Raw genomic sequence first — 13806 nt, 5'->3', positions numbered from 1 at the left:
CAATATATTAAAAGTATTTTAATTATGCCAGACAACTCTAAAATTTGTTCTAGTACGAAACAGAAAATTCATTATTTATCAAGAAAATTATAATTGGAGGCTCAGTGGGTAAATAAATGGCTTGTGTATGCATGAGGGCCTGAGTTTGGATCCCCAGTACCCACAAAAAAGCCATGTTTAGCCATGCTAATCTGTAACCTTCTATAACTCCTGTTCCAGGGTGATGCTGTCTTATGACCTCTGCAGGCACTGCACATCATGGGTGCACTTACACATATGCAGCAAATACACTCACACATATAAAATAAAAATGATAAAATATTAAAATATAAATGAGATTAAAATTTTTTAAATTTTATTTTATGTGTATGAGTGTTTTGTCTACACATATGTAAGTGCATCATATGTATGCAATGCCTATGGAGGCCAGAAGGGAGCACTAGATCTGGAACTGAAGTTATAGATGGTTGTTAGCTACCAGCATCTGAGTCCTTTGCAAGAGTAGCAAGTGCTCTTAACTGCTGAGCCATCTCTCCAACCACAAGAATTTTAGTTTTACTTTCAGGATAAGGATTAAAGAAACTGATCTGAGAAAACTCATCAGTTACAAAACAAAAAGCAAGAAAGTAGGTAAATGACAACAGGTCAGTCACAAAGAAGAGTTTAAGATTATTTCATATAAAAGGTAACAAACATATTCAGTGACTTTTAGGGTCACTGAAGTACATAAATATAAAAAAAATTGAAGCTTTGGATACCCCCCAAAATGAATGAGTGAATGAGAATTAAAACTAAAATAAAAAAAATCTAAACAACTACAATACATTTTTCTCTTAAAATATTTTTGTTGATTGGGGATACAACTTTCAATCAGTAAAAAATCAAATATTTTTCTGAAAGAAAACACTTATTCCAAAGTTTCTAATGACATATTTAAAGAGTATAATCATTGCTATATATTTCCTTAGCTTTACACACAGAATTTAAAGACTGAATGAGGCCACTTACTTCTGAACAGAAATACGGTCCTATGTTCAATCTACCATTTCCCTTTGCCTCAGAAAGCAGATTCACATCTATTTAGAAAAGTTACTTATTTCTAATGAAATGAAAAACTCGAATGCTGATATCTTGAAATACTTAATAATTTTTTGAATATATATACTCATACCATGTAATACATAAACAAACCCACTTCTGTGGTCAGGAGTCACCTTATTTACCTCAAGTTCAAACCATTTAACTCCTGTGTCTTGTTTCTCTAAGAAAAGACATTAATGGACTACTTCAAAGATTTATTATTAACTTATTGTAACCTTTATCAATATTTATAATAAGTTAATGGTATGTAGCCCTCACACAAAATTAAATATTATTAATTTAAACTTACTACTTTGGAGAGAGGTAAGAAGTGAGAAAGTAAAAGGAGGAGACAGGATTACAAAATGGAACTCTCTAGCAGTGAGTCCTGAAGCTGAAACTTCATGTTCATCACGACAGTCAGCTGCAAAATTCTTTAAAGCTCATGAAGATTTCATAAGAGCAGTCAAAAAGATGTAGACAGTGGTTAATCACTCTTGCATTTCCTTTAAGCAAGGAGTTTAATTAAACAGCAGGCTCACCTCTTCAGCAGTCCCTACTCAAGCATTAAAGGTTTAAAACGACTTGATAAGAAAAAAAAACAGCAAAAAAGTCCTTAGATTTATTCCTTATAAATATGATATTATATGTGTGTGAGACAGAGAAAGACAGAATGAGAGAGAGAGAGAGAGAGAGAGAGAGAGTGCTCTGTTATCATACACAGAGCTCATTTTCACTACTGACTGTTGTTCTCAACAGAGATGTGGAACTGGATATAGCTGGGTGTTCAGATGCTCTGAACATTAGAGTAAAATAGAAGCTACCTCTGTTTCATCAGTGTAAGTATAGTCTCATATGGTAATACCTACCAAAGGAGGCTTTACTGTGTACCAACTAGGTAAAATACTGTTATCTCTAAAATTAGACCTTTACTATCCATTTGACCAAACTGATAGAAAACTAAAAACACAAATCCCTATAAACGGGCATGTAAGGGTTTCTACTTTCTTTAAAAGCAAATCAGTGGTAGAAATGATTAATGATCAACTGCCAGTGATGTTAAACATAATATTATAGACCTAAATTGCTTTTTTAATTGTCTTTTTATGCCCACACAGCTCAGGAGAATTTGACTATATAAGACTTTAAATGTACAGACAAACATGGTACCTTCTAAGTCAGGATCTCCAAATGGATTCAATTCTGTTACATCAGATTCATCAAATGGATTTGTATTCACAGTAGCCAAGTCCTTCCATGCTTCATCCAAAAAGTTAAGTGTGTTGATAAGTTCTAAAAATAAACATATGTGCAAAGTTTATTATAGTTACGGTGAATCATGATTATTGGTAATTCAAGAAATATTTCAAATTTTAAAAATTCACAATGCCTGCAAACAATAAGACAGTATTTTATCAGGGACAGAATGCCATTAAAGTATTTTGTAGTATACCAACATTTTAAAATAAACCAAAAGGAACCCATATATTAACATGAAAATTACATCGGATGAATTACTGTAAAGAAACCTTCAATTTAAACTTTGATTTTTAAAGTGCTAAACAGACTTTCAGAAAAAGCACTTTTCAATCACAAGCGTAGAAGCAAATTCTAAAAGGTATATTTATAATATGTAAGCTCAGTGAAGCAATAACATGTTGTATGATCAAATATTATCCTAAAAGATGATTTAAAATAATTTATATTAAGAAATTTGCTATGACACTGGTAACAATAAGGTGTGTTAATCTTGGTGCCTGTTGGTGCACTACAAATTACCAAAGAAAACACTCAAGAAAAAGCACAATGACAAAACTGACAGCTAAGTACAGACAGAAGTCAAGACGTAGTGAGTCACAGTAAACACAGGCAATCAGAGCAGAAAGAAAGGAGGAAAGCTCTTAGACCTTCAGAGGGACTGGCTGATTTAGCTGAAGGCATATTTGCTTGCTTTATGCAGTCATCTTGATCTTCATCTAAGCTGCTCAGAGCATTCAACTGGTTTACAATTTCTTTACCAGAAGCCAGTCAAGACAAATGTAAGGCAAGGTCATTTAAGCAAAGAGCGGTAAAAGCATGCTGTTACTCAAAATCACAGAGAGGGGTGTGTGATTAATCAAGAAAATAATTCAGGAATGTTATTTAGGTGAACTGCAACAAAGGTAAATAACATTATTATAGTCATATTTTAAATTAGAAAGCATTTTGTTGCTGACATTTTATTAGTAGCATAATCACTATGTTAACAAACACAAAATAATGAAAATAAAAACACAAGAAGTTCACACTGGCTTTCAGCAACCCTTTGAAAAAGAATAAATATCTTCTTATAGTCAGCATTTGTTTTGTAGTATTATTAACTAAAACCAGAGGTTTTACAAACACATCCACAGCAATCATGCATACAGTAAGTATTCCTTCAGGTTCTAAAACTTTAAAAATCATCAAGGAAGGAATTAAAGCAGGTAATAGTTACTATTTTTTTCTCCTAAAGTACTTGCTTTAGGAAAAATAATTTACCAGAAGTGAGACAATAAACCCTTACTAGAGGAACCTACTTAGTCCTTAATGTTTCCAAAGCTAATCCTGGGAATGCGACAAATATGAGGATAAACCACACAGGTCCACACCAGTCAACGGGAAAAGAAGTAAACAGAAATAGAAAACAGCTTAAATTTAACATCAATACAACTATTCCTCAAATCTATAAATCTAAGTACATGCTAAATTCTATTCAGAGCAAATATGTTTGCAATATGGCTGCCTTCAATGACTTATTTGTTGAACAAATATTTATTGATCAGTCTGTGCTAATAAGCCCTGAACCCTTACTAGAGGAACCTACTTAGTCCTTAATGTTTCCAAAGCTAATCCTAGGAATGCAACAAATATGAGGATAAACCACACAGGTCCACACCAGTCAACAGGAAAAGAAGTAAACAGAAATAGAAAACAACTTAAATTTAACATCAATACAACTATTCCTCAGATCTATAAATCTAAGTGCATGCTGAATTCTATTCAAAGCAAATATGTTTGTAATATGGCTGCCTTCAATGACTTATTTGTTGAACAAATACTTATTGATCAGTCTGTGCTAATAAGCCCTCTGCTTGAGACTCAAGGAGAACACACACACACACACACACACACACACACACAAATCACAGGATTGTTCTCAGAGATTTTATATTATACAAAGACACAAATATTGAAGTATACTTAATAAATGATTATCAGACTATTAGGCTGTCAGAAATGTTAGAGATATTTTAGGAAAATTCATATGGAAACCTGTGTGCTCTGCTGCTCCTGTGTGCAGGTGGCCACTGTTGGACAACACAGTTCCTTCTGTGTCAGCCAATGTCATACATTCCATTTTATGACATGTACAAATTAAAAATTCTTATGACATTTATTTATTTATTTATTTATTTATTTATTTATTTATTTATTTATTTTATGTGTGGGGGAAAGGGTAAACATGTCAAAGCATGCCGGTAGAGGTCAGGGGACAATTTGCAGGAATCAGTTCTCTTTTACCACGTGGGTCCCAGGGTTTGAATTTAAGTCCTGAGACTTAGAGACAAGCACCTTTACCTGCTGAGCCTCTCATTGGCCCTTACAATGCTATTAACTTTTTAAAAATATCTACTTTATTTTTAATTGTGTGTGTGTGTCTACACACACACACACACACACACACACAGAGAGAGAGAGAGAGAGAGAGAGAGAGAGAGAGAGAGAGAGAGAAAGGTCCCACTGAGTCCAAAACAGGGTGTCAGATCTCAGGGGGTTGGAATTATGTGGTTGTGAGTCATTCAAAGTGGGTCCTGGGAACCAAACTTGGATCCTCTATAAGCAACATAAATGCTGTGAACTGCTGAGTCATCTCTCTGCTAATAAGTTTTAAGCCTTGCTCTGACTCTCAGTAGGTAAAATTCATTCATAAATTGCATCCTTTCCTTTCGCTATGTAACTTTGTCATTTTTGTAGAAATATAATGGATTGGGGGAACAATGTCAAAGTGTTTACCACTCATCACTGACTTTTTATCATTTGTTATTAGTTGTATAATTTTTAAAATTTTGCAAATGATGTATTAACTTTGAAAAAATGAACTATGAAAAAGCAAATAGTGATAGTACCTTAACATATATTATGTAGCCAATTCTTACAAATGGACTGTGATATTATTAGTATCTATAGTTCATCTGGTAACCATTTTTCATTAACAACCCAAAGTGATTATTCTTTCAATTTTCTTCACTCACTAATGACAGGTTATCCTTCCTACCTCACAATCTATCTTATGCATAAGTAAATCCTTACTTCACTCCCATACTGTTGCTTCTAGAAATTTTTCTCATATTAACAGAATAAAAAGGTAATTCTGATTATCTATATCGATGTTACTACATGCAACTTAGTCTACATATTAAAAAAACTCCAAAGAGATATCACTTATTTATTTAATAAATATTTATTAGATACCTAATCTAGTATCTACTTTGCTGGTTTTATGGCTTCATGGACAAACGGACGAGCAAAGCAGTGTCGCAAAAGATGAACACTGTGAGTGAGAAAGCACTGAGAACGATGTGAAACTAGAAGGGGCATAGGGCTCAATCTAGGCTGGGGAGGCTGTCGGGACTCTACCTACAATGAAGTGACGCAAGGCCACAAGACATTATTACTATATGAAATACAAAGGGGAAATGGAGGGCGTTCCATGAACATAAAAAGGAGGCAGAGAGAACTCGACACATTCGAGGAACTAGAAATTGCTTGGGGCCCATGCCAGAGGTGGAGGATGCAATGTGATAAAGCTGGCAATGTTCAATCATGAAGATGACGAGAGGGAGGGGATCACTGAAGAATCCAATGTGTATTTTAGAAGCAGGCTAGTGTTTTGGGGAGCTCAGTTCTAGCACTGTGGTTAAGAGCTGCTCATGTTGGGGACAATCTGTGAACCTTCCCATGAAAACATTTCAGCTAGCAGTTGCTATGTGAGTCTGTAGCCTAAAAAATGTATGTTTGTTATATACTTCCTCTTCTAAAACAGTACTTTTCTGTTTCTTCCAAATCTCCTATAGTCAGTGTTTATAATCAGAGAAAGTTAAAAGCTGAAATAAGATATGTAACAAAAATTCATTACTTGAATTTTTTTTTTTTTTTGGTCTTTTTGAGACAGGGTCTCCCTATAGCCCCAGCTGTCCTGGAACTCACTGTGTAGACCAGGCTGGCCTTGAACTCACAGAGATCCTCTTGCCTCCGCCTCCTGAGTGCTGGGATTAAAGGCGTGAGCCACCACACCTGGCCCTACTTGAATTTTTTTAATGGGAAAATTTCCTAGGAAATATATTACCCTGGCCCCAATATACTTATATAACACTTTATTATCTTCTAAAGCCTTATTTCACTGAGAATTTACATATTGGAAAATACTAATAATGCTATGTAATAGTGCAAACAAATTTCTATCCCACACTACTGTTCAAACTGAGCAATAAACTCACAGAGCAGAACATTTATTGAAACACTGTACAGGCCTTGACTAGCTTCACACTATTGAAAATAGGAAGGGGAACTAAATTAAGGGCAGGCAATCGAAGCAAAAGGCCAAGTCATGTGTGACTTTCCTTTACTGTTAGGAAGGTAAAAGAAGATAGAAACTGACCAACAGATTATCACACTGAAAAGGGGCAGGCAGAGAAGCAGCATGAAGAATGGGGGCTTTCTCCTCCCAAGATACTCTGTAGGTGAGTTAAAAGAAAAGACCAACTGCCTAGAGCTAGAACACACCAGCAAATTTTGCATCATCCTCATTCTTCTGGAAAGTATAACTAGATTTAGTAGCAATATACCTTATTTAAGATAGTCTAAAATAGTAAGACTTCAACTTCCTGGCAAAGATCAAGGTCAAAAAGATGTCACTTTCCTCAAAGGCTTAAGCCTATAAATATTTGATTTATGGATACATCTAACAGGTTTAGTAACGCATTTTCAATCGCACAGCAAATCATCATAGGGAAGGGAGAGGCTCTGCCAGGCAGGAAGATGGCACGCATTCCTTTTCTGTACATCTCCAATAGCTCCCTCTCTGTTCCTTCCAGCGGCTCACTAATATGATTAAGTTGTTCTCCTACCCTAAAAAAGTTTGACCAGCCTCTTTTCATCTAATATAATAATACATTTTAAGGGTCTAGAGAGATGGCTTAGTGGCTAAGAGCACTGGCTGCTCTTGCCAAGGGCCCGGGTTCAATTCTCAGTACCCACATGGCAGCAAACAACCACTGGCAATTCCAGTTGAGGGGAATCTGATGCTCTTTTCTGACCTCTGTGGGCATTGCACAACACAGGTGCACTTACATACATGCAGGCAATACATTTATACACATAAAACAATAGTAATGAAATATTTTTTAAAACAACACGTCTTAAAATCATAGTGGTCTATAATTTTTCACCTATCCATAATCATCTAACCGCAACACATGCTCTTATCCCCACCTTTATTCATCCTCCTCACGGAATCTGTTCTCCCTGAAGTCACATGTTTGTGTGTGCAGTGTATCTATGTGTTTTGGACACAAGTTCTCACTCTATAGCCCAGGCTGGCCTTAAGTTTGTGACAATCCTCCTGCTTCAGCCTCCTGAGTGCTGGGATTACAATGTGTACCACCATGTTCAGCTGCCACTAATGTACATTCTAACTGGCAATTAGTCTATATAAACTTTAGTTTTTATATTTGACTTCTGTCTGAATAAACATAATAAATCATTCTCCCCTTGAAATTTCTTATTCCCCTTCTAGAACACTGGTATCTCTCTTTTCCTTTTTGATACTTTTGTCTTGACCTCTTTTAATAACTAGTTTTCTTCCTGCCTCTTAACTATTATTCCTTAGATCCCATCATTGAGTCTTTTTTTTTTTTTCTCCTTTAAATCTTCTCTTCCTGGAAGAATTCATCTATTCTCTTGGCTTAAATATACACATAAATGAAGATAATTCTCAAATATGTTCTGAGTGTACACTTGAATTTCTAACTGCCAAAGGAGCAACTTCACAGTATGAACCTAAACAATCCCCTTACATAGTAAGCTATAAAAAAATAGAATTCAGCATCTGTGCATCTATATATGTTATATTTTTCTTGTATTTCTAACATTTAGCATTGTTTTTACTACACAGGTAGTACTTTATGCTGTAAATAAATTAATAACTGAATAAAATCCATAATACTTCACTGCCAAAGGAGCAACTTCACAGTATGAACCTAAACAATCCCCTTACATAGTAAGCTATAAAAAAATAGAATTCAGCATCTGTGCATCTATATATGTTATATTTTTCTTGTATTTCTAACATTTAGCATTGTTTTTATTACACAGGTAGTACTTTATGCTGTAAATAAATTAATGACTGAATAAAATCCATAATACTTCACATCATGCTTACTAAGGTACAGAGCCAGATCTACTTTATTTTTTAATTATATAAAAGTATACTTTTATTCATTTATAAATTTATCTTCATGCATATACATTTGTATGTATTCATACATACATATGTTTGTACCTCTGTGTAGATGTTTGTGTATGTGTGTATTTACACATCTGTCAATCTGTTTCATTTATCCTTGGAAATGTGGTTTAAGCTATCACTCTAAAATCTGGTGGTTTAAAACAACAAATTATTAACCTCTATCCCTCATGGTTCACCCTTGCAATGACATAGCTGATTGAGGGCTATAACTTTCAAGAGTTATTCTGTCGATCTATTTACTGACTATATAATTTTTTTTCTTCTCTCTCTCTCTCTCTCTCTCTCTCTCTCTCTTTTAATTTTAAAGACAGGGTCTCACTGTGTAGCCTTGCTGGTCAGGTTGGCTGGCCTCAAACTCACAGATATCTACCTGAATCTGCTTCCCAATTACTGTGATTAAAGGCTTGCTCCATTATGCCAGGTATTAGTACTACACTATCTTGACTATTAAAGCTCTAGAGTAAATCTCAGTGCCAGAAGTGCTACTATTATGAGCCTGTTTTTTATTTTTCCCACAAGATGTTTTATGTTACTCAGTCCTTTGCATATTTTAGAATCAGCTTTTTTAATTTCTGGGTTTAAGATCTACTAGGATTATAACTGGCCTTGAATTTATCAATTAATTTAGGAAGAGGCAAAAATGTTCAGGATTTTTTTATTACCTTCAGCAATGTATTACACTGTTAGTATAATGTCTTTTATGGATTTATTTCTAAGTAATCCATAGATTTTAAGTCTATTTTAAAAAGAATTATTGTGTCACTTTCCAAATGATCATTGTTCACATGTAAAAATGCATAGCTGTTTCTACACTGATCTTGTACCCTATATAACATATTGGTCTTCTGGTGAGTGTAAACATGTTTGCTTTGGTCCCAGTCAAAGGGAAAGTGCTCCCTTATCAAAACAAAGGACTACTCTCCTATTAAAACTTGCTGAGAAACTTGGTGCTGAATTTTGTCAAGTACATTCTGCATCTGTTGAGATGACTATAGTTTTTCCTTTATTTTGTAAATATGGTTAAATTAACCTTGAATTCCTAGAGTACATTCTCAGAGAATTCATATAGGTATTCAGAACATTGTGTCTTGGTTCTTCTCTGAAATAGTAGGTTTCTAGCTTCTCCTTGGAGTTCTCACTTGCATTCCAACCCTATCAGATAGGTTTTCGGTGTCAGCAGAATTTCCCCTGAATGCTGGGGGTGGGGGAAGGCTAGATAATGTTCAGCTGGTATTACCACAAGTGAGCAATATTGGGGTTTAAGTGTAACATAGAAAGTAGAATGCATTTTTAGTTTATTATAGGCTATTTTTACCGTTCTCTAAGGTGATACATCAACTTCTAGACAAGGTAAAGAGATATTCTTTCTGTTTTCAGTCTATTAGGATTTCCAAATCTTTTATTAATTTTTATTTATGTATTTATTTCTGGCTTGCAGATTGAATCTAGGGTCTAGATCATGTTTGCTAAGCTAAGACTCTATCACTGAGTTAGCCCCATCGTTTCCAACTCCTTTTACAAGTAGGTATTGTTGTACCTTATAAATATTTTGGCTCAAGAAATCAGAATTGCCCCCATTTTTCTGTTTCTAACCTTACTTCCCAGCATAAGGCTGAGTCATACCATTATCCATTCTAGTGCTTCAAATCTGTGACTGGTATCTCCTCTACTACCATCTGTACTGTTAGAGGTTTTTCCTTGAAAGTGGCCAATATGTCATTCTCTCTTCTTTCTCCCAAATTAACTTTATCAACTATGGATTAACAAACTGCAGGCAACATTGCTTATGGTAAAAATGAATCCTGCTTGGTATGCTTCATATGGATGGCAGGACTCTGAATGACTACTACATATGGACCTAGTAGGAGGCTATGGCTTTGAGAGTCTCTGGATATAAGGAATCTAAATGGACATACAGTTTCTATGGACTTTGTAAGGTATACCCATGAAGCTATTGGAAAAAATGTCAGTTCTCATGAGTTTTAGGCAAGAAAAACCCAGCTATGTGGATCTTGTCTCTTCCTACCCAAGCTGTCATTTATCGGTAGAGGACAAAGAATAGAAGAGAAAAGGGAATGTCTAAGGACAAGGACAGCTGCCTGGTCTTCTTCCCAGTATCCTAAGGGCAGACTGCCCCCTCCCCAAGCCTCTATACTAGTGGAATCTCAGTCTCTTAGTGAGTCAAGTGACAGGAGCCTGTTAGCCACTAGTGAGCCGAGCACTATTGTCCTTCAGGGACAAGGGGAGTCACTACACTATCTCCAGCCCCACTTTACTTTTTTTAAAAGAAGGGAAAAATAGCCTTAAAAAAAAAACTTCCCTAATTTCTCTAACTCTAAATAATTATGTTCTACTAAGAGATTCTTCTACTTTTGTTGACACATACCACTTTCATCATCACTTCTACAAGAAGATACCTGACTGAAAACATAAAAGTTTATGAATAAATGTTAAAAAGTAATTCGGTGATATATTAAATGCATCTACAAAGCTCTTCCCTCATTGTTACAGTCCTCAGAATTTTAAACTAAAAGTCCCACTTGAAGCACAGTGGGTTCTGGTGGAGAGATTATGTAAACATCTGGCATTTCTAAGCACTGTAAGGGATTTCATACTCTACACAAAATGACAAATCAATATAATAACTGTTGGTAGTACTCTCCCACCTCTCTCCCATTAAGGAAATGCCTCAGAAACCTAAGAAAGGGTGATGTATCCTTCTATCCCAATATAACGGTTGTTTGTTTTTAAATGAGGCAGACTTTTGCAGGCATTTATTTTACAAATACTCATTAAGTATTTATATAAGAAATTATAGAAGTATTCAATGAATTCAAGCATAACTGTTCTTGCATTCAAAGATACACACCATAACCTTACTATAAATAAGTATACAGTGAAGGCAATACATGACCTTCCTGGAGGTTAGGAAGCTTCATGAGAGAGAAAACACCTGAATCAGGAGGGACTGTATAGGATTTCAACAGGTAGCAAAATGAGTAAATGCAACAAAGTATAAGACATAAAGAAGACAGTAGAGCACTCATCATTCTGAGCGGGGACGGTGGATGCAATGTGATCAACCGCCTCAAACTCCTACCACCAAGGCCTTCCCCACATGATGCCCCCTTTCTCCCTCAGGTATCACAGCAACAGGAAATTTAACTAAGACATATGGAAGAAAAATAGCAATGCCATAACTATTGCTTTACATTTTAAAAAATATTTTACTTATTATTTTTATTTTATGTGTATGAGTGTATTTACTACATGTATCTAAGTGCACCCATGTCGTGAAATGTCCCCAGAGGTCAGAAAAGGGGACATCCCCTGAAACTGGAGTTATAAACAGTTGTTAGCTGCCAGGTCCTCTTCAAGAGCAGCCAGTGCTCTTAACTGCTGAGCCCTCTCCCCAGTGTTGTTTTAAAATTTTTGTTTTAAAATTTTATGTAGTAACTGATATCCTTTCAAATCCATTTCAAAATGATCGAAAATATTGTAAAAGAAACATTTCAATAAAAATAACTATCTTTGAAAGAAAAAGAAAAGAAAGTAGTATGTATACTGAATTTATTCAAGTTCAATTTTACCTGTTAGCAGTAGGTGGGTGTGGAGATATGAACAGAGTAAGAGTATCTCAATAGAGCAGGCCTTAAACTATTATACTAAGATTACATATACCCAAATGGGAGAAGGATTCTGACATCTCCGTATAGGTCTCAGGTTCCACGGGTTCCTCACAAGGAGGCATCTTACTCATAATTGGTTCTATTTTAGTCTATTATTACAATCTTCTGTTTCTATGACCACAGATGACTTTATGTCTAGGCTATTTCAAATTAAAAGTAGCTCTCAACTTGTCTACCTTGCATTCACAGATTAATTTTCCATGTTATTCTGACCATGCTAAGTGCAACTCAAATTTCCTTTAGTCCCTTAAACCTATGAGATAAATCCCAAACTCCAGCCAGGCCTAGTGGCACATGTCTGTAATTCCAGCTATTCAGGAGGCTGAGTCAGGAAGATCACAAGTTCAGGCCTATCCAGGCAACCTAGTGAGAACCTGTCTCAAAACTTAAAAAATTTTAAAGGAGGACTAGGCATATTGTTCAGAGGTAGAGCATTTGCCTAATATGTGCAAGACTGTGGGTTCAATTCAGAGCACCTTTAAAAAAAATTCCAAGCCTCTTAGTTACTTCTGTTTTATTTATTTTGCATATAAGAGCATGTGGTTGTCTCATACAGTTGAACTGTGCTGAGGCAATAGTTTATGAGTAAATTCTTATGGGTAAGATAAAAACCTATCAAAAGGGGGCTGGAGAGATGGCTCAGCAGGTAAGAATACCAGCTGCTCTTATAGAGAACCTGGGTTCAGTTCCCAGCACCCACACGGCAGCTAACAACTGTCTGTAAGTCCTGTTTCAGGGGATCTGATACCCTCTTCTGGTTTCTGTGGACACTACACAACATGGGTGCACTTAAATACATGCAAACAATATACTCGTACACATAAAAACAAAAATAATAAAACATTGAAAAGAATTTTCCTTGGTGGTAGTGGTTAAAGAAAGGAAGGACGAGACACAGTAAAAAGAAAAAGAGAAGTTGAAAATTCTACTTGATATTTTTTCTGGCTGGGTTTGCCCATGAACTATGTTTATAGAGAGAAATGACTATAAATAACTATAAATAATATAACACAGTGTGAAGGAAACTTACCCTACCATGCTGACTGCCTTTTTGTGTTTGTCTTTTTGTTTTAGGAATGCAGCACTATTATCAAATAATAATAATATGAAAATACATATTGAGCATCGCCATGTCCCAGTTATTGTGTACAAAGTATCTTAATCACCCTAGCCACTTAAAAGTTAGGTACTATTTTTATTACCATTTAATTGGACAAAAAATTGAAACATAAAAGATGTTAACTCCTCACGGTACAAATGCTAAACATAGAGTTCCAGATCTATCTATCTATCTATCTATCTATCTATCTATCTATCTATCTATCTATCTATCTATCTATCTATAGATATATTTTTAAACTTTATTGAGAATTTCAAACACACCTATAAGGTGTTTTGATCAAATCCACGCCCACTCCCTCCCCTCCAACACCTCCCATATCTCCCCATCACTTTTTTCTGACAGCTTTGTGTACTTTCTTTCCTCTT

General features: G+C 35.3%; 1 protein-coding gene across 1 annotated transcript in view; it reads right to left on the bottom strand.

The window, feature by feature from the left end:
• The window catches only part of Ehbp1 (EH domain binding protein 1), a gene marked incomplete in the record, with an annotated part of 244217 nt that overhangs the window by 169277 nt on the left and 61134 nt on the right, over positions 1–13806 (bottom strand). Inside the window, 2 exon segments of the mRNA XM_017802601.2 lie at positions 2251–2373; positions 2988–3092. Coding sequence (XP_017658090.1) covers positions 2251–2373; positions 2988–3092 — 228 coding nt within the window.

The sequence above is a fragment of the Nannospalax galili genome, unplaced genomic scaffold, assembly GCF_000622305.1.
Source record: "Nannospalax galili isolate Female #2095 unplaced genomic scaffold, S.galili_v1.0 scaffold805, whole genome shotgun sequence".
NCBI lineage: Eukaryota > Metazoa > Chordata > Mammalia > Rodentia > Spalacidae > Nannospalax > Nannospalax galili.
The sequence above is the reverse complement of the archived record's forward strand: the minus strand, read 5'-3'. Positions and strand labels throughout refer to the sequence as shown.